We start from the raw sequence: 20,373 nt of genomic DNA on the forward strand, positions 1-20,373 counted from the left end.
TAAAATAATAGGTAGACAACAGATTTCCCGAGCACTTAAGACTAAGCCTATGCCTGAAAGGTAACTAAAAAGCCACTGGGTACCTTTGCCAGGTAAGGTCTTCCTCCAGGAAGATGTTCCGGCTAGCTTTCCTGCTGCCTACGGGAGTCCGTGGTTCCCCAGGATCCAATAATGACACAGAGCTGGCAGAATCAGACAAAGCACTCAAGTCTTCCCCGATGGAGTTGCCATCTGTTGAGTGTGCATAGCTCAAGGCTATTTTACGACAGTAAGTGCAAGCCCTGAGGTCACCTGAGAGAACGAGAAAAGACAGAACAGTCTTGCGCTCTGCAGCGGCAAACCTAAATACCAGGCGGCCTGAAAATAAGCATCTTTTCTGAGATTTCCGTCTACGCGTAGCACCACGCTGAGAACAGGGAAGTCAGGACTGGAAGAGAGCCTTGGGAAAGCCACTCATCTAAAATCAGGCCCGGAATAATTGTTGGTACACAGGACCACACTAAAAATAAAAATAATACTCCTAGTTAAATATTGCTGTTTGTAATATGAGGTGGCCAGAAGATAAAGTTGTATCTATGAGGTAAAAAAAGTGACAACTTGTGAAGACGTTACTGAAACATGTTAGCTGTTTCTCCTTTAATTAAAGCAATTGTATATTGGGGAAGTTTCCATCAGTGAACAAGGCCCAGGTTTTAGACCCCAGACTAACACGTCCCCCATGGGACAGAACAACACAAACATATTGTGATGTCCCTTCATAGCCCCTCGTCTTTCCTTAAGACAGAACATGGGCTCACCCTGCTCAAGTGCCAGATGAAGTAGTTGGATGTCTGGCAGTTGTGAGACAACTTCCAAATATTGCTGTCAGGTATAGGCCTTGGGCTGGTCCATGAAGTCACGAAGAGTCGGAAACGACTGAACGAATAAACAACAACAACATAGGCCTTGTACCTAGTGGTTAGATTTATTAGGAAATGCTTTGAGAATGTCAGATGTTCCCTGCAAGCTGATCACTGTAAACAGTTGCCATGGGAGTAGCTGGTTCATTCCTTTGCTTCGGCCTTGAAGCTGCTGGTTCTCTGGGAACTTCAGAGTGTTTTGGAAAAGGTGGGGGGCCGCTCTTCGAAGTGGGTGGTAACATCCCGTCCTCTTGGGACGTGGGCTTGGTTTACTGGTCAGAGGACCTGTCTGTCAAGTGGCTTTGAATGCTGATGCAAAGCGGAAAAAGCTTTGCTAGGTTTCATCTCTCGACGCAACGCCTGATCTCCCCCCTGCTTTGGATTCCATCTCCGCTTGGGACTTCGAAAGCACTCTGCACATGGACACTTTGCTATTTGGACTTTAGATATCTAAGAACTGTGCCATGAAAAGTAGTAAGGCTTTTCATAGACTCGCATATGCTGTGGATTCTGTGTTCGTGCCCAGACTCAGGTGGCAAGGAGTTCCCAGTCCTTAGCAGAAGGATGGGACTCCCAGGCCTGAGGCTTAACCTTTCCTGAAGTCATGGTAATGGGATCAGCTCAGTAGTGGTAGGTGGAGACTGACAAGTGCGTGACGGATCTCTCTGCCCGGCTCTCGTGGCTCAGAGCAACCTTTCCTGGGACTTCGTTTTAAGAGCTTGGCCATGTCCCTTTGAGGTGCCAGTATATATGGTGTCTGGAGAAGTTCAAAGCTGTTATTGGCATACCCTATTCACCCCGCCTCTCCGAGTGTTTGCCTTAAAGACTGTTTCAGAAAAAAGAGCCTAAAGCTTCCTAATCATCGTTCAGCTTTAAGTGTGTTTTGGAGACTCTGTAACCATTAGGCTTGTCTACTGTGTGATTTCCTCAATAAAAGAAGTCTCACTGATGTGAGCGTCTTGTGTCAGCTTGCCAGCACGTGTGAATGCCAAAGGGAACAGGCATGAACACGACAATTGTCCTCAACAGAGGCAGAGAGAGGTCAATGATTTTTCCCTGCACTTTGGGGAAAGTAGGTATATCAAAGGTTAAGGCACAGCAGCAGTTCAGCCAAATTGCACCAAGTGCTAGTCTTATTACAAAGACAAGAGAACACCTTTAGCAATGACTTGCTTCCAAGTAATTCAGATTGGAGCAAAGAATTGGATAAGCAGGAAGGACTGCCACGCATTTGTGGATGCTCCAGCAAGGTGAGTTTAACAGTGAGGGCAATACCACAAGACATGCACATGGGGCCTCCACCTTCTACTGTTGGGAACTCCCTGCCCAATGACTTGGCCTTCCCATAGCTCTTGCCATGGGTCTGTCACATGATGGAACTTCTGAATTATTAGAAGGGAGGAGGGTTGCCATCCAGGTGCACTTTGAAGAAAGACTCAGAAATACTTTGGGAAGCAACAACATAGTTGCTGGGAAACTGGGGAGGCAAAGTATGAAGTGCATGGATGCGTTGTGCAAGTCTTCTTGCAGTTTAGGTCAAGGTGGCAGTCTAGGTGGCATCCCTCCTGTACGCTGGCTGGTTATTTCACCCCTCGTGCTTTGAAGTCTACCATGGACTCACCCAAACAACTGTATAATGCCCATTGTGAGATAGATATGGGTGATGGGGCAGGAAGGAAAATGAAATTTTCAAAGTTGGACAAAAAAAAGCCTGGACTCAGGAAAAAAGCATGTTGGTAGATGTTAAACTAAGAACGTTCTGCTTTTAGGTGGCATGGAACTACGAGTGAAGATGATGAAGGAATACCTGACGGAACGCCTCTCCCGACATGAACCTACCCGTACTCTGCGCTCAACATCTAAGGTCCTCCTCCGAGTGCCTACTCCGAGGGAAGCTCAGAGGATGGCAACAAGGCAGAGGGCCTTTTCAGTGGTGCCCCCCCCCCAATTATGGAATGATCTCCCCAACGAGGCTCGCCTGGCGCCAACATTGTTATCTTTTTGGCGCCAGGTCAAGCCTTTTCTCTTCTCCCAGGCATTTAACATCATTTAACAACATATGCTAAGGTTTTGTTTTTTTAATGGACCCCCGAACTGTTGTTGTTTAAAATGGATAGTGTTGTTTTATACTGTTGTTTTTATATTTTTGATGGTTTTAAATTTTGTATACTTTTTTTTAATGTTCACTGTTTTTAACGTTTGTAAACCGCCCAGAGAGCTTCGGCTATGGGGCGGTATATAAATTTAATAAATAAATAAATAAATAATTTGGCACTTCCAGGGTGGAAAGGCTCAGTGCTAGATTCCACACACACGCCAAGCAAAAGTAACTCCCTCGCCCTTCCCCTGCTGCCCCACTTCCGGAGAGGCTGGGTGTTGGAGTACGCTGCATCTTACCTGTGTAGCCCATGAATTTTCCAGGGATTTCCTGGTTGCAGCATCGGCTGCAGAAAATCTGCCCACAGAGTCGGCAGTGGTGCCTGCGCCGAAAGGTGGTGAATTTCTCGCTGCAATCATAGCACTCTTTACACTGGCTGTCTGGCATCCAGTATTGCTTCAGGTCACTGTCCTAGGAGGGAGATTAAGAATTCAGTCAAGTCGCAAGGCAAGACAACAGATTGACATAGCATATTTCTGACTCTGAAGCTAAACTATATCATGAGAAGTCACAAGGCCATAATTAGTTTGCATTTCCTCAATCACGGACTGAATTGCATTTCCCAGGGCAGGTTCTTCCACAGGCCCAGTGGGACATTCTTAGATTACCAGTTAAAAGTTTGGTGTGGCAGACTATAAGCTATTCATTCAATTAGCTGTACCCGGCGTAACATATGCTGTTGTAGCATATCTTAAAGTTTATTAATTAAATATCATCGCGGGGGTGCAGGCTGCTTGGAGGCCGCCGATACAGCACCGTCTGGTAGACCTGGGTGGCAGGGAGGTCAGGGGGAAGGGAAGCAGGTATCCCCCTCTCTCCGGGGTTCCTGTCAGCCTTGGGCCGCCCGCCCAGCTCGCATGAGATTAGGCTGGGGCCTCGGCTCACAGCAGGCGAGCGGCCTCCGACCCGGCCACCAGGGGCCCCGGCCGTGCCTCGCTCATGCTCCGGACCGTGGCGCTGCCCCCTTCGTGGGGGGGAGGGTGAGCGAAGAGGCAGAAAGGGGGGTAGGATTACCTTGGAAAGCCCGGAGGAGTCGGGCGAGGGGCTTAGCAACCTGTATCAGCTGACATTACACGTTGTTACTGTTGCTCAGCAACCTGTATCAGCTGAAGCCTTTACGGAAACATACCTAAGCGTTTTATATATATAGAAAGGTTTTGATCACACCCGTGACAAGCACCCCAAAGATCTTGGTGCAAACTTGTTCTCTTAATGGCACAAGCAGAGGGCTCTTCTCTCAATTCAAATGACATGTTTGTTTGTTTTTTTAAAAAAGGCAGGCATGGTTTACTCAAGTAAAATAAAAATTCTATTGTAAATTCTATATGTAATTTTTGTGAACCGCCCAGAGAGCTTCGGCTATTGGGCGGTATAGAAATGAAAAGAGATGAAATAAATAAATAAATAACACTCCAGCTGTGAGTTAGTTAGACCAGCCTTCCCCAATGTGATGCCCTCAGGGTATTTTGGACTACAACTCCCACCAGCCAGCACAGCCAATGGTTAGGGCCATGAGAGCTGGTAGTCCAAAACATCCAGAGGCTGGGAAAAGTTGAGGGGAGGCTGAGCTAGTGATTTGATCCATGGAAGAAGTAAAAATTATGGGGTGGGTGTGAAGGCGAGGAAGGGGTTTGCCCTAGCTCCCAGCTGCGTAGGCAGGGCTGAAAGATTGCTTGGGCTGAACACCAACTCAGAAAAGTAGGCTGCCACCACCCTTTATGTCCGCCTCAGATTGAGCCAGGGGACTCTCAGACCTTACAGGACACCCCTAGGGCCTAAGTAATAAGGGCCTAAGCTGGCACCCTCTATTCCAAGTCCAGACCCAAAACCTTAAAACAACAGAAATTAACCAAGCAGAAGGCTCTTGGCGTAGTACCAAGACTTACTTGGAAGGAAGCACACGCAGTACTTGAGGTAGATGTTACATTTATTTACAAAGGGAAAGGGTAAATTGGAAATAAAAGACATACCAGAATCATAGTACATTTGGAAACAATGCTTCGGACAGAAAATACCAACAGTTACGTACACCTGTGTCGACGTAGCTGGGCGTGTATGTTTAACAGGACAAGGCCCAAGCTGTGATACTGAGAGCCACAAACCAAAAGCAAAACTGAGGTGAAAACAAAGAGCTATTGCCACCCCACTGTCATCCTCACACCCCTGGCAACTCCAAGGAGATCTCTGTTAGCCGATTACAGGCTGGCTGAGACCTTTTTTTTACCACACCCCAAGGGCAGGAAGAGACTTCCAACAGGAATGTAGCAGAGATATCTTGGTCCAATTAAACTTGGTCCAACCTTGAGGCGAGAGGCCTCTCTAGATAACTCACACGCCGGTGATGCATTACGAATACTGATTCAGACTGACGAAATGGAAACCCACAGACTGCTGGAACGCAAAAAGAAAATGGAGTTCTTGACAGTGGGCCCAAAGTTTGCTCTTTCCGTCGGAGGAGGGAAAACGTTGGATGCTGCCCATTCAGTAAGGGGAAGAAAACAGCCTCACCGGACTGAAAAGCCTTGAAAGCTAATTTGCTTGTATATACACTCCCTAAGTGATTATGTACATCAAGAAGGAAATAGTTCAAACCAAGGGAGATTATTCTTGCCCTCAGTGTTTACAAGACAGCTTGTGCAACAATAGGCGATGCTCTTTAGCTCTCTAAACAGACTCTAGGACCAAAATGGCCCTGACAGAATCTAAAAACAAACACACGCAAAAGACAATACCTGGCTTTTCCCTTCCATGATTTCCTTGAGGCGTTTCAAGACTGTACTGAGACTTCTAAGCTGAACAGCTGTCCGCGGATCATGACCACTGAGAGGAGGTTCTTTCCTTCGATTGTCTGAAATCAAAAGTCATTTGTCACTATTTGACATATATATATATATTCACTGTTCTATTAATGGACATCCTTTAGTATTCAGGGGCAGGAACTTCAGCACTTCTCTTTTATTTAGGTCAACACAAATGTTTACGATTTTTTAAAATCTAAATAGCCACCTCTGAAGTACACAAGTCAGAGCACCTTGTTCAACCTCAAGCAGCCTTTTTATGTGAGAAAAGCCACTTTTCAGTAATCTTTGAGCAATCAGGGATAGAAGACAGCAAAAAGCATTTCATAGAAAAAGGAAGATTTGATACCATGGAGCGGTGAACCCATTTACTAGGAAAAAAAGCCTGACCAAACGCAACAGAAATTGCTTCCAAGAAGTGCAATTTTGAAAAAAAATAATCACAGCCTTTCAATTCAACCATGAAACATTACCTTGTTAATAGTATGACAAACTTCGGTTAGAGGAGTAAAAAAAAAAAAAGTTGGTTCAGAAATACAGTCGTGGCTGTGTTAAGGTATTCTAACACAATGCTTCCCAGTTTATTTTGAGTTCTAAGATCAGTAATCTGAAAAAAGGCACTTACCAAATTCACCTAATATTACTTTCTTTAAAACACACACTAGAACTACGTTAGTAGTTTTTAGACTGATTCAGGTACTAAGCAAAAATGTAACCTGTCTGTGATAACTGGAAGCAGAATTTCCATCACAAACCTAAGGTGTTGAAAGAATGCAATACTTTCAAACTCCCGTTATCGACATTCAGGTCTGAAAACCCTGGCTCTGATGTATCCCAGGCACCAGCACTGGCTGAGCAAAAACTTCTGCTCACCAATTGGAGAAGGCAGGAGAGAATGATCTTTAAGTGAGGAAGAGGGACGCAGACAAACGTGGCGTGGCTCTATTTGCCAGGAAAAAAGCTTCTATTAAGTTACTTTTTCATTCTCTTGAAGACTAGTATAAGACTAGTTTGTTCTAAAAGAGGGGTAAGCAGAAGCTAGATCTGGAACCTACTGGTAGATCTTAGCTAATTTGCAGTAGATTGGCAAGGATTTCTGACTCCCAATTAACAACATTTAAAACAGAATTACCTCCCCCCTCCCCATATAATGGTGTGTGCATGCCATTCAGTTTTGATCCTCAAAACTCCTGGGCTCCACATTCTTGAATTCCAAGGGCATGTCTAGACGAGTCCTTATCCCAGGGATCGCCCCAGGATCATCCCTGTGCGTTCACACGATGCACAGGGGATCCCGGGGGCAGGGAGGGGTGATCCCTCCATTTCCCCAGGATAACCAGGACAGCTTTAATCCCGACTTTTCCCGTGGTCTCGGGATCGCCCCAAGACCGCGGGACGTGTGGGCGGCCGTCCCGGTTTCGTCCCGGCTGCTTGCAAGTAAATGCGAGGAGCCGGGAACTAGGCACAGAGCTCTTCAGGTGCTCCATGTCCATCAGGGGTGGAGAGGGTTTTCTTTTTAAAAAACCTTACATTTGTGCTGGAGCGCCGGTGTGCTCCAGGTCCTTTCCTTTTTTAAAAAAATGGCGGGCACGACGTCCTCCTTCCTCCCGGGGCGTCGCGTGTGGACTGAGGGGGAGGACCTCATGAGCAGTGTATCATGAGATCCTCCCCCACCCCTCCCCTGGTGTAGACATGCCCCAAGTGTACGTCTTTTGCACCAGGCTCGGGTTCGTGGATCTTTTAGTTTTAGTAAATCAACAAAATAGTTCCTGAAGTCTGCCCACGCCTGTTCTAAAATATGGTGCACTTGACACACGCACATACCTGGAAGGCAGGAAGGGGAAGAGAAAGAGAGATGGTGGGGGTGAAGGAGCCCCTATGGTAAGGGGTCCACAGGATGGGTACAGGTTAGAGAAAGTTATAGCGCCGGGTTCCCTCACAGTAGCCATAAACCTAGCTAAAAGCATAAACATTGGCATGAAGTAAGAGAGGCCATGGGGCTCAAAAAGATATGGGATGTGTCCAAAGTGCTGGGTGAGGGGAAGAAGTCTCCAAACCTGAGCTTTCAAAAGTGGGGGTGGGGGAGACGGAGATATCTGGAAACCTTTTGTAAAGCAAGAATATAAATACACCCACACAGCTCAATAGTTTCACCTGAGAAACATCTCAGGGATTTAATACACACCTAAGCCTCTGCAGCACGGTAACTCCAGAAGGTCAGAGGACTTCATGATCAGAAGTGTTCATCACGGAGAACATTATCGGATGAAAACCCTAACTTGCTCTAAGTCGGCCACAAAGTCAATCAAGCCGAGTCTATTTTACGTGCCCCTTTCTGCAATTACTGAACTAGAAGGGGCTCCATATATAACAATTAAATTCATACAAAAAGAAAGTCATCAATATAATTTCAATAATCAGTACATCACTCGATCTGGAATAACTCACTAAACTAACCACACAATAATGACAACTCTAAAAAAAAAAGTCATAACTCATTTACAGTAACTACAGAGGAGAAGAGTTTGCGTGCTTTATCAAAGTTTCTTAATATTGCTGGCCCAGGTCCCCAAAATTTGCTAATCTCACTAGCATCCCTGTTCAAAGGGGTGTTTTTTCTATATATATTTTGATTGCATCAAATCTCTTACCAATTGTATCGCTCGCCATTGGACATGCATTTTATTTCGCTCCCTCTTGTATAAGAGAAACAAACATGGCTCCTTTGTACGTACTGCTTTATATATCACTGATGTCAGCAGGAACGCCGGCAGCTCTGACAAGAAGCAGGGAAGTTAACTGTTGCTGTGCAACCCGCCAGGCCCCCAGCTTCGCAGGGATGAGAAACAGAGTTTGCCTTTGTAAGCTGAGGAGGACCTCTGTGCCACATTCCGTGACCTTCCGTGACCAGGAAGGCTCGAATGGCTGGCTGCATAATTCATTTCCTAAATGCTGTGATTTAAATGAGCGTTGTTGTTGTTTTATCAGGTATTAAAATCCCTACACTTTGCCACACCACCCCGTACAGCCTGAAGTTTGTGGGAAACGCCAAACACTTTCCAGTTTTCAGCTGTATTGACAGAACAAACATTCAGGCCAGATTTCAAGGGAGGCATTATGTGCCATCTTGGAGTGCTTGTAGGAAACGGTAAGCAAGCTGTACTCGCACGTATTATTTACTTTGTTACAGGTATTTTAATACCACCCTTCAACCATATATTCCCAAGTTAGTTCATCCCCACCCACCCCAAGAAACGATATGCAATTAAAGTCTAAATTCAAATGAAATATAATAAACTAAAACGCTGCATAAAGCAGTGGGATTAAAATAGTATCTTAATAGCCTCGGAAAATAAAAAGGACTTCTTAGCCTGGCAGAGTAGGCACCAGGCAAACCCATCTGGGGAGAACGTCCCACAACTGCAGTACCATCACCAAGGCAGACTGACTTCAGGTGATAGGGTCGCCCCCAAGAGTCATCCCACTGAAGAGTTTTCTGGGATAGGCAACCCAGGGCCCTCCAGACGTTTTGGATTACAGCTCCCATGGTCCCTGACCATTGACCATGCTGGCAGGAGCTAATGGAAGTTGCATTGGGAGAGCATTAGGTTGGCAACCCCTGCGTTCAGGCAGACAGGTGCATATGGAGAAACGCAATCGAAGTGGAGCCCAATTTTCCATGTGTAATAAGCAAAAGTGTGTATTTTATTATTTATTTATTTATAAATAAATAATCTATAAATCATGCCAGACTGCAGGACATGAAATAATGGGCTCAAGTTACAGGAAGTCAGATTCTGGCTGGACATGAGGAAAAACTTCCTGACTGTTAGAGCAGTATGACAATGGAACCAGTTACCCCTGGAGGTTGTGGGCTCTCCCACACTAGAGGCATTCAAGAGGCAGCTGGACAACCACCTGTCAGGGATGCTTTAGGGTGGATTCCTGCATTGAGCAGGGGGTTGGACTCGATGGCCTTGTAGGCCCCTTCCAACTCTACTGTTCTATGATTATATTATTTATTATTGCATTCATATCCTGCCTTTTTTCCTCCAAGGAACCCAAGGTGGCGTACATAATCCTCCTCCGCCTCTCCATTTTATCCTCACAACAACAACCCTGTCAGGTAGGTTGGGCTGAGAGTCTGAGACTGGCCCTAAGCCATCCAGTGGGTTTCCATGACTGAGTGGGGACTAGGACCCGGATCTCCCAACTCCCAGTCCGACACTTTAGCCACTACGCCACACTGGCTCTATATTTTGCTATATGCATGTATACATGACAAAGTAGACTTATACACGTGCATCATACAAAATTGTACACATGCAGTTGTCCTTCACAGAAGCAATATTGCAGCTCACAATCTTTTTAAGCTCAACTCGATCAGCTTTTCTTCATACTTTAAATGTTCCAGATGTTTTGGATTACAATGCACAAAGTTCCTGATTATTAGCCTTGTTGGCTGGGGCTAATGGAAGCTGAAGTCCAAAACATCTGGAAGCACCAGGTTGATCTAAATCATTTGACACTGTGCTTTGCATCCTTCCTTGTTTGTCTCCTCCAGACGTAGCACATGGAAAAACTTTAAATTTCAAAGTGACAGTAAACCCACAAATAAGATTAAGGGGCTAATTTTAAGCAGAAGCTATGTTTTTCAACAATAACGAGGAAGATGGTACTTTTATTTCCTATACTTTAAGCACTATAATTTCTTCCAATGAAAGTCATTTGGTCACCTGTCATACAAACGGTAAAATGCCCGTTTATCTTCTTTTGCTTTTCAGATCACAGAAGCAGAGAGAGAGAGACGGAAAAGGGTGAGCACTTCTTTGCCTGCAATGCTTTTGATTACCCATACAGTAAGGAAGATCTCACCAGAAGGAACTGCAGCTGCTGGCGCTTCCCATTCCAACCTTCCTTTTGCATACAGCAGCTAATATTTGTGAAGGAATAACAATCCAGTTCCTATTTAAAATGCTACCTCTGCAGTTGTGTTGTATGCCCAGGTTCTCAATGTCAAGAAGTTTGGGAGAAAACGGGAGGAGGGGGGCGGGGAGCTCACTGCATGATTGCAATTTGTCATTTTTCATTATGAACTCACTCAGCACTAAGGAATGTGTGCGATGTCCAAAACCAACAGTGCAAAGGCATGAAGCCCAGTGTCCCCAAAACCAGGTCTGTGGAGTCGGAGTTGGAAGCAATTCTTGGGTTACCGGAGTCGGTAAAAATGTACCGAATCCGACTCCTAATAAATTTAAATTGTATATAGAGTTGCGATATGTCCCTGAAAACCAAGATTGTCCTGGATTCCAACCTATTCAAAACTGACTATAGAAGAAGCCATCCTAGTTTATCCAGTGGTTATTAGTGATGCAGCTAGAACTGTAACAGCAATGCCACCCACCCAAGTCAGTGTTGAAAGGCTGTTTTCGACACTGAAAATAGTCAAATCAGATTTAAGGGCTTCTATGAGGGAGGATTTGGCAGAAGCAATTCTGTTTCTAAGAGCAATATGTTAGTCTTCAATTTTCTACAATATAATGTTTATTTCATTAAATGTATACTCACTTGAATTTTATAGTCAAACGATACTTTAATCTCGAAAAAGGTTTATGTTACTTATGTACCTAACTGAGTTCATTTCTTTTAAAATGGTCATTTGTTAAGTTGTTTTAGGTGTTCAATTGTTTTTTTACTTTTTTGTAATTTTGACTTTGATATCAAAGTATATACTTTAGATTTTTGAACTAGTAGAGAAAGTTGTTCCTGATTTTCTTTTATAGTTCCATATCCTATTAATTTATACTCTACAGTCTTTTGATAAACCGCCCAGAGAGAACTTCGGCTATGGGGCGATATAAATGCAATTAAATAAATAAATAAAAATATAACCTCATTGTTTTCATTTTTGGACTTCTTTAATAAATAATAAAAAAAACCCAGAACGTCTTAGCTATAGCCTTCAGACCCAGGCTTTAACAGGTTAGGGTTCTAAAAAGTTGCGTGATTGAAGTCGATGTAGGAAATATATAGGAAATTTATAATTAAAGGAGTCGGAGTCGGAGGTGCCATGAATAAAGGAGTCGGAGGTTTTATGTGCCAACTCCACAGCCCTGCCCAAAACCGTTATGTAATCTCTCACAAACCTGCTAAAATCAAGACGTGCCTGTCCTGCAATGCCCCCAACCACCACACAAATTATGGAACGATCTCCCCGATGAGGCTCGCCTGGTGCCACCATTGTTATCTTTTCGGCGCCAGGTCAAGATTTTTCTCTCCTCCCAGGCATTTAACTTCATATGCTGAGTTTTTTAACTGACCCCAGAACAGTTGTTTTAAACGGATATTGTCTGTTTTTGTTAGTTTTTTATGATTTTGATGGTTTTAAATTTTGTATATTTCTTTTTAATGTTCACTGGTTTTGACTATTGTAAACCGCCCAGAGAGCTTCAGCTGTGGGGCGGTATATAAATGTAATAAAATAAATAAATAAATAATAACAACAACAAACAGGAGATTTAGTATTAAACGGCATGGGCACTGTCACTCTTGCTTGGAAGATTTCAAGTCTCACCTGGCCACAGAAGCAGGCATATTACAAAGAACTCCGAACATTTTCACGACTACAGAGAGCGTCAGTTCTCTGTAGGGCGGTAGAGAAATGTAATAAACAAATAAAATAAAAATAGTCTTTTCCCCCTTTCTAATATTTTTTTTTATATGATGAGTAACAACAAACGGACACAAAACCAATCAAATTGGGCAATTTCAAAGTTGGAATGATCTTTTAGGGGACCATCACAGAAAACATCTCCAGTGTGGCCGAGTGGCTAGAGTGTCGGACAGGGAGTTGGGAGATCCGGGTTCTAGTCCCCACTCGGCCATGGAAACCCACTGGGTGACTTTGGGCCTGTCAAAGACTCCCAGCCCAACCCACCTCACAGGGTTGATGTTGTGAAGATAAAATTGAGAGGAGGAGAATTATGTACGTTGCCTTGGGTTCTTTGGAGGAAAAAAGGCAGGATACAAATGTAATAAATAAATAAATAAAATGTGGTCACTATCTCTATATATACTCCTACTAAAGATGCAATTCATGTAGTCCTGCAGCTGTTGCTGAACAGGGAAACGCAATTCTATCTCTAGGCCATACTAGTTCATGCTTCAGGTTGGGGCTCACATAGAACCATAGAATCATAGAATAGCAGAGTTGGAAGGGGCCTACAACGCCATCGAGTCCAACCCCCTGCTCAATGCAGGAATCCCCCCTAAAGCATCCCTGACAGATGGTTATCCAGCTGCCTCTTGAAGGCCTCTGGTGTGGGAGAGCCCACAACCTCCCTAGGTAACCGATTCCATTGTCGTACTGCTCTAACAGTCAACTGCTCTAACATGACCGGGTGCTCCTTTATTAAAAGTAACCAATTCCCTGCTCACTGAAAACTAGTCCATCAGGGAGCAGAAAGAGTTCTAAGCCAACCTTCTCCCAACTTGCCTGTTTTCTCTGTTTAAAGGAATATTATTATTATTATTATTATTTATTTATAATTTATTTATATAGCACCATCAATGTACATGGTGCTGTACAGAGTAAAACAGTAAATAGCAAGACCCTGCCGCATAGGCTTACATTCTAATAAAGTCATAGTAAATGTGGGGGCCCACCTACAGACCAAAGTTGCACAGTGCAAATCTTCCTCACAGGCTAGGCTGTGTAAGTACCTCCACAAAACTGTTTGTGCTGCAACACAAGGTGTGTGAACATTACACACACACACCATCTCTTAAGGGATCTGAGAAGACTGACCAGATCTGGCTGTTTGGAGACAGGCCAGAGGAAACCCATGCTTAGTACAGCTAGAAAGAACGACATTACAGACTGTTGCTTCAACTGCAGGGAGAGAACAAGTGAACTCAGTGGGTCGTAAGAACAAAATTCATGTTAAAATTATGGGGTTAGAGGGGGAGAGAACACAGAAAGCCCACTCGTGGTTTCCCCATTTAACTTTCCTAAATCCTTTAAGAGAACATTTCATAGAATCATAGAATAGCAGAGTTGGAAGGGGCCTACAAGGCCATCGAGTCCAACCCCCTACTCAGTGCAGGAATCCACCCTAAAGCATACCTGACAGGTGGTTGTCCAGCTGCCTCTTGAAGGCCTCTAGTGTGGGAGAGCCCACAACCTCTCTAGGTCACTGGTTCCATTGTCGTACTGGTCTAACAGTCAGGAAGTTTTATCGGGGTAATTGCTTACCCAAAAAATATAGCAGAGTGCGAAATAGCAGCAGCGTAGAGTCTGGAAATGGTTTCAGCTTGAATTTAGGAACAAAAAGAAGCACTCACGGTCTTTGGTCAGTAAGAAGCTTTACTGACACTAAATAAATTACTTACAGAATAAATGGTCATATATACAGTCCTTTCACAGTACAGCAACAACGTAGCAGTATAACATCAGCAGTAAGTTCCAGCAGTAAGTTCCAGCAGTAAGTTCCAGCAGTAAGTAGCCATACAACATGGACTTCTTAAATACACTTTTCTCCTTGGCCCAATTAACCAATAGTCTCTTCATCTTGTACATCTCGTACCGCACGTAGGCCAGGGAAGAATCTGCTTCATACTGGACTTCTCCTGGCAGAGACAATCTGGCCAAGGACATCTTTTTAACTCTTTAGAGTCCTTTTCCTTCTGTGGTTAAAAACCTAACCACAACACCCTTTCATTTTTAACTACAGAAAAAATACAATTTACATTTCATTACATTTCACCTGTAAGAAATCAACTTTACATGTTTACAACAATCCCAACATTGTGTACATTTCTCTGTGTGTTACATTTCCCAGAGACTTATTTATATGTAAGCTTTTCTTTTCTTCTTCTTCCAAGCACTGTTGAAAAACTTTGTGCTTTGGGGCGTTGAACTACTTTGCAATCTTCCAACTTGCAAACTTTCAGCAATTTTAAAACTTTCTGCTTCTGGCTTTTTAGGTAATTTCCTTTGGAAACTTTTCTACCTCTACACCAAGGTAACACCTAACTTTCCCCAGAGACTTCAGTTTCAACCCTTCCTGCAGCTTTGGGCTGAGTTTTCTTGAATGTGGTCTTGGGAACTCCCTGCCACCAGTAGACGAACCACTAGCTCCACAATCATGTACTCTTTTGCTTGCCCCTTTGCATACAGACACGTGTGTTTGAAAACACCCCCTTTCAGTTTTCGCTGCCTGAAAACACTTTTCTTGCTCTTGTTCAGACAATTTCAACACACCATTGTAACTCTCAGGTTCAGACTTCACACAACAAACACTGAATTCATCTGAATACTTTAAAGGTGGAATTCCTTTGTTTTTTCTTTGTGAACGACGAGGTACACTGGCAATTTCTTCCTCCCTTTCATTTCCCTCCTCCCTTCCACTTTTGGGAGTGGAAACACTCTTCTCAGAGATGTGAGGGCTCTGAGAAGTTAACCCCTGAGTTACTGTTTTCTCCTGGTTGTTCACAGTTTCTAACAGAACTTGGGAACCTTGAATCCTGTCCCAACCTGCCTCCTGAAAAGTAGCAGACCTAGAAACAACCACCTTCCCATGACTTAGGGAAAATCGCCAAGATTTGGATTGCATGCCAGAATAACCCACAAAACGTAATTTCACAGACTTGGTTTCACCTTTAGACCTTTTGGACTTTGGGATATGCACGTATGCCCAAGACCCCCATGTTCTCAAGTGAGACAAATCTGGCTTTGAACCAAAAAGTAAACAGTAAGGCGAACTGCCTGTAACCCTGCTCCAGGTTCTATTACACAGATAGTTTGCGGTTAAAAATGCTTCTCCCCACAAATCTTGCTCAGCGTTTGCATCAGCCATTAGAGAATCTTTCTTCATTTGAAGTACTCCAATTCTTCTCTCAATTGACCCATTTTGAAAAGGAGTTTGGGGATCTATTAACCTGTGTGTGATTCCTGTTTTCCTAAACCACTCACAGAACCTTCCAGAAACAAACTCACCCCCACGGTCCGACTGCACAGAAATAATGGGCTTGTTAAAGAACTTTTCCGCCCAAGTTTTCCAATCCCTAAAAGTTTCAAAAGCTTCTGATTTTCGCTTCAGTAAATAACACCAACTAAAGCGTGTGTAATCATCCAGAATTACAAGCACGTAACTGGATCCCCCTTGTGTAGGCGTGAATGGCCCTACCAAGTCAATAAACACCAGTTCAAAAGGCTTTTGTGACACCCTGTCACTTTTCCTGCAGATGTTCTGCACCCGGGATTTGGTCTGATGACAGATTGAACAATCCAAGAAATTTTTACAGTTTCGCAAGCTTAACCCTGTACACACTTGAGGCATGTGACTTAACACTTTAAAACTTGCATGACCTAAACGCCTGTGCAACTCATGAACACAATTTTTATGGTCTGGCACGTTACCAGTTTGTGCCACCCTTTCTTTACCTGCACCCATGTAAAACAGTCCATTTTTAACATGTCCCAGTGCCACATTTTGTCCATCCTTAATCACTTGGCACTCATCCTTCTGAAACGTAACAACGTATCCTTCAGACGTTAGAGCACTAACAGAAAGGAGACAAAAATCTAAATCTGGAACATACAGAACCTGTTCACACTCCTTTTGCAGACATGGAACGTAGCAACAGCCAATTCCTTCCACCCTCGACGTTCGTCCATCTGCAAGCGTGATTGACTTCACCTTGCTTGGTTCCAACTTCCGAAACGCCTCTGGATTATTAGAAATTGTTCTGGACGACGCAGAATCAATCAGCCAAACCTCTTGGGCCTCGTTACACCTCACTGTGGCTGAAACAAATGCATTCGAGCATTCCTTCTCCTCTCCAGCCTGTGTAACTCCCTTCTTCCTCTTTTTACAGAAGCGTTTGATATGACCCGGCTGTTTGCAAAAATAACACTTTCTTATTGCAACTGCGGTTCTCTCCACATTGTTGTCTTGGAAACACTTATCTCTCTGCATTCTTTCTCCGCTGCCAAGGGCTGACTGCTTAACCCTTTCCTGGCAGTTTTCCTCCTTCCTGGAAAGACGCCGTTTCTCTTCTTGGAGCAAACGACCCGTCAAATAATGAAGAGTGAGTTCATCAGTCTTCATACTTTCCAGACTGGTTGTCAGAACGTCCCAGCTTTGAGGCAACGACCCCAAAATCAGGTAGCACTTATGCTCTTCCGTAAAAACGATTCCGACCTCCTGCAACTGGACAAATAGAGATCTCACCTGTTGGAGATGATTTGCCAAACTTCCAGCCTCCTCCAACTTTAACCGATACAGCTCTCTGGTGAGGCTCAGCCGTGTGCTTGCCGACGCACGCACATAAATCTGTCTCAGCGCATTCCAGCTGTCTCTTGCCGTCTCATCTCTGTTGATATGGACAATTTGCGAGTCCTCCATACTCAAGACAATGTTTGCTTTGGCCCTTTCATTCTGCTCTTCCCACACTTGTGCTTCTTGAGCAGTCTGACCAACCGGCCTCGGGACACTCACGACGTTCCAACATCTGTCCCGCTTCAAAAACATTTCCATCTTGAATGACCACGTTAAGTAGTTTCTCTCATTCAGCCGTTCCACCGGAATACTGGATGCCATCTGAACCTGGGCCATCCTCACCGGCTGGGCTGGAGCGCGACTCACACTGGATACAGACCCGTCTGAGCTCGATGAACTGCCTGAGCTCGACTCCGTCTTTCCCTCCAGCGTTCCTTTGCTCTCAAGCTTTCCAGCAACCAAAAAATTATGCCTTCCAGACTTTCTCTGGGCCCATAACCTATCGGGGTAATTGCTTACCCAAAAAATATAGCAGAGTGCGAAATAGCAGCAGCGTAGAGTCTGGAAATGGTTTCAGCTTGAATTTAGGAACAAAAAGAAGCACTCACGGTCTTTGGTCAGTAAGAAGCTTTACTGACACTAAATAAATTACTTACAGAATAAATGGTCATATATACAGTCCTTTCACAGTACAGCAACAACGTAGCAGTATAACATCAGCAGTAAGTTCCAGCAGTAAGTTCCAGCAGTAAGTTCCAGCAGTAAGTAGCCATACAACATGGACTTCTTAAATACACTTTTCTCCTTGGCCCAATTAACCAATAGTCTCTTCATCTTGTACATCTCGTACCGCACGTAGGCCAGGGAAGAATCTGCTTCATACTGGACTTCTCCTGGCAGAGACAATCTGGCCAAGGACATCTTTTTAACTCTTTAGAGTCCTTTTCCTTCTGTGGTTAAAAACCTAACCACAACAAGTTTTTCCTGATGTCCAGCTGGAATCTGGCTTCCTTTAACTTGAGCCCGTTATTCCATGTCCTGCACTCTGGGAGGATCGAGTAGAGATCCTGGCCCTCCTCTTACATTCCAAGAGAGACCCTTGAGTAGCCATTGTCAATAAAACTCGACCTCTTGAGTCAGAAGCAGCAGAGCAAGAATACACCCATATGTTTGATTGCGGAAAACCAAGGCTTAAATAGAAACTATGGGCCCTTGTCTCACTATAAACACTGAGTGAGCGAGTGAGCATTTTATCATTCAGTGCTCCTTGCTGATTCTTAAAGAATAAGGATCAAGAGTAATCCTGGTGTTAATTGCCTTAGGCTGCTTGCTTCCCACGTTGCGCTTCTAAAATCTGAAAAAGTCAGTTGCAACCTCTGAACGCATATCTTGCACTGAAGTCTCAATAGTGCTACTTCAATAATTTCAGATAACTTCCCACTCAGGGACATCTTGCTCTCTCTGTTCTGGAAACACAGTTCTGGACCGTGAGTAAAGAGAAGGAACTCCTTCACTGCTCCCTATTTGGGATTAAGAATGCTGCTTTTAAAAAGGACAAACTCTAAAAGGATCCGTGAGCTGAAAGTTTAACTAAGGAATGAAAACCAATATGTCCAGTGGCAGGAGTGCCCCCTGGTGGATACTCACCACTAGAGAAGTGAACTCGGCAATTTGGATTTTCATACTTTTCACCATGTGTCTAGGACTAATAATCTGAAATGCTGAAAAAGCTAACTACTTTAGCATGACAGCTTTCTCTGCCTAAGGTCAACATATATATATTTTTGGCCTGACTTCTCGTGTGCTAAATTCAGATAGTTACCCAGAGCTACTTCAATGAGGAAAGCAACATAGGGGCATTTAAATGTCCTCCTCCACAGCATTTATTCCAATCCTAACTCCCCCCAAAAGAATACTTACTCTTTGGAGAAAAAAAGGAATGATACAGATGCCTGTATTCCATAACCACCATCTCTACCTATAAAGCGGAAAGTATGTGTGTGCGTTGTATGTCCGGAAATGTTTACCCACTTCCAGATGACTTAGAAACTTTAAATTTGGCAGGCTGATAGGTCTGGTTGTACTCTGTGCATGCCTAGAAACTGGACCCAACAAAGCAGGGGAAGTGCCCGGCACGGCCTCCACCTTGCCCCTTCGGTACAGGCTCCTGATGGAGCACTTGGTGGGTGAGAAGTGCAGGCTGAGGCAGTCCCAGACACATTGGGACTGGGCACGTCCACTGACAGCCGCTTGCCTCCCCTCCTCGGCGATGCTAGTCCAGAATAAAAAGCAACTAGTGGGGACAAACTAAATCAGAAAAATAGCAGAGTCAAAGATGCTGGTTCCTCTCTATTCGGCCCTGGTTAGGCCTCATCTAGAGTATTGAGTCCAGTTCTTGGCTCCACAATTCAAGAAGGACGCAGACAAGCTGGAGCGTGTTCAGAGGAGGGCAACCAGGATGATCAGGGGTCTGGAAACAAAGGCCTATGAAGAGAGATTGAAAGAACTGGGCATGTTTAGCCTGGAGAAGAGAAGATTCAGGAGATACAGGATAGCACTCTCCCAATACTTAAAAGGTTGTCACGCAGAGGAGGGCCAGGATCTCTTCTCGATCCTCCCAGAATGCAGGACACGGAATAATGGGCTCAAGTTAAAGGAAGCCAGATGCTGGCTGGACATCAGGAAAAACTTCCTGTTAGAGCAGTACGACAATGGAATCAGTTACCTAGGGAGGTTGTGGGCTCTCCCACACTAGAGTCATTCAAGAGGCAGCTGGACAACCATCTGTCAGGGATGCTTTAGGGTGGATTCCTGCATTGAGCAGGGGGTTTGACTTGATGGCCTTGTAGGCCCCTTCCAACTCTGCTATTCTATGATTCTATGATTCTATGCCCTACTCTTCATACCACCGCCCTGATCCAATTAGCAACTGTTCCTCTCCCCACTGCTGTGGGTGCAATTAGTTAAAAATGAATCAGGCACTCCACTACAAACTCCCTGCACAAAACGCAGCATGGTTCAGTGTTACTCTGGTCTCTCACTGAAAATGAAGTTGTCAGGCTCAGCATGAAGAGGACTCAGGACTCCTAAGAGAGGGTATTTCACTCCAAAGAACGGTTTGGACTTCAGCCTTAGGAACTGTTTAATTTTAACCTAGTTCGGTCACTGCCCCATTATGTAACCTTGGAAGGCCAGTTGAATCCTGCACCGCCAGGCCTTTTCTGATGTTATGGAAG

At 44.4% G+C, this 20,373-nt stretch overlaps 1 protein-coding gene across 1 annotated transcript in view; it reads right to left on the minus strand.

Annotated features, from left to right (window-relative positions):
- The window catches only part of PIKFYVE (phosphoinositide kinase, FYVE-type zinc finger containing), a 112,889-nt gene that overhangs the window by 79,702 nt on the left and 12,814 nt on the right, over positions 1–20,373 (minus strand). Inside the window, exons 4-6 of the mRNA XM_063116108.1 lie at positions 5,790–5,905; positions 3,297–3,468; positions 84–291 (exon numbers count right to left, since the gene is read on the minus strand). Of these exons, the coding sequence (XP_062972178.1) occupies positions 84–291; positions 3,297–3,468; positions 5,790–5,905 (496 nt within the window). The remainder of the gene's footprint in view (positions 1–83; positions 292–3,296; positions 3,469–5,789; positions 5,906–20,373) is intronic.

Source organism: Elgaria multicarinata, chromosome 2, assembly GCF_023053635.1.
Source record: "Elgaria multicarinata webbii isolate HBS135686 ecotype San Diego chromosome 2, rElgMul1.1.pri, whole genome shotgun sequence".
In the NCBI taxonomy this organism is placed as follows: domain Eukaryota; kingdom Metazoa; phylum Chordata; class Lepidosauria; order Squamata; family Anguidae; genus Elgaria; species Elgaria multicarinata.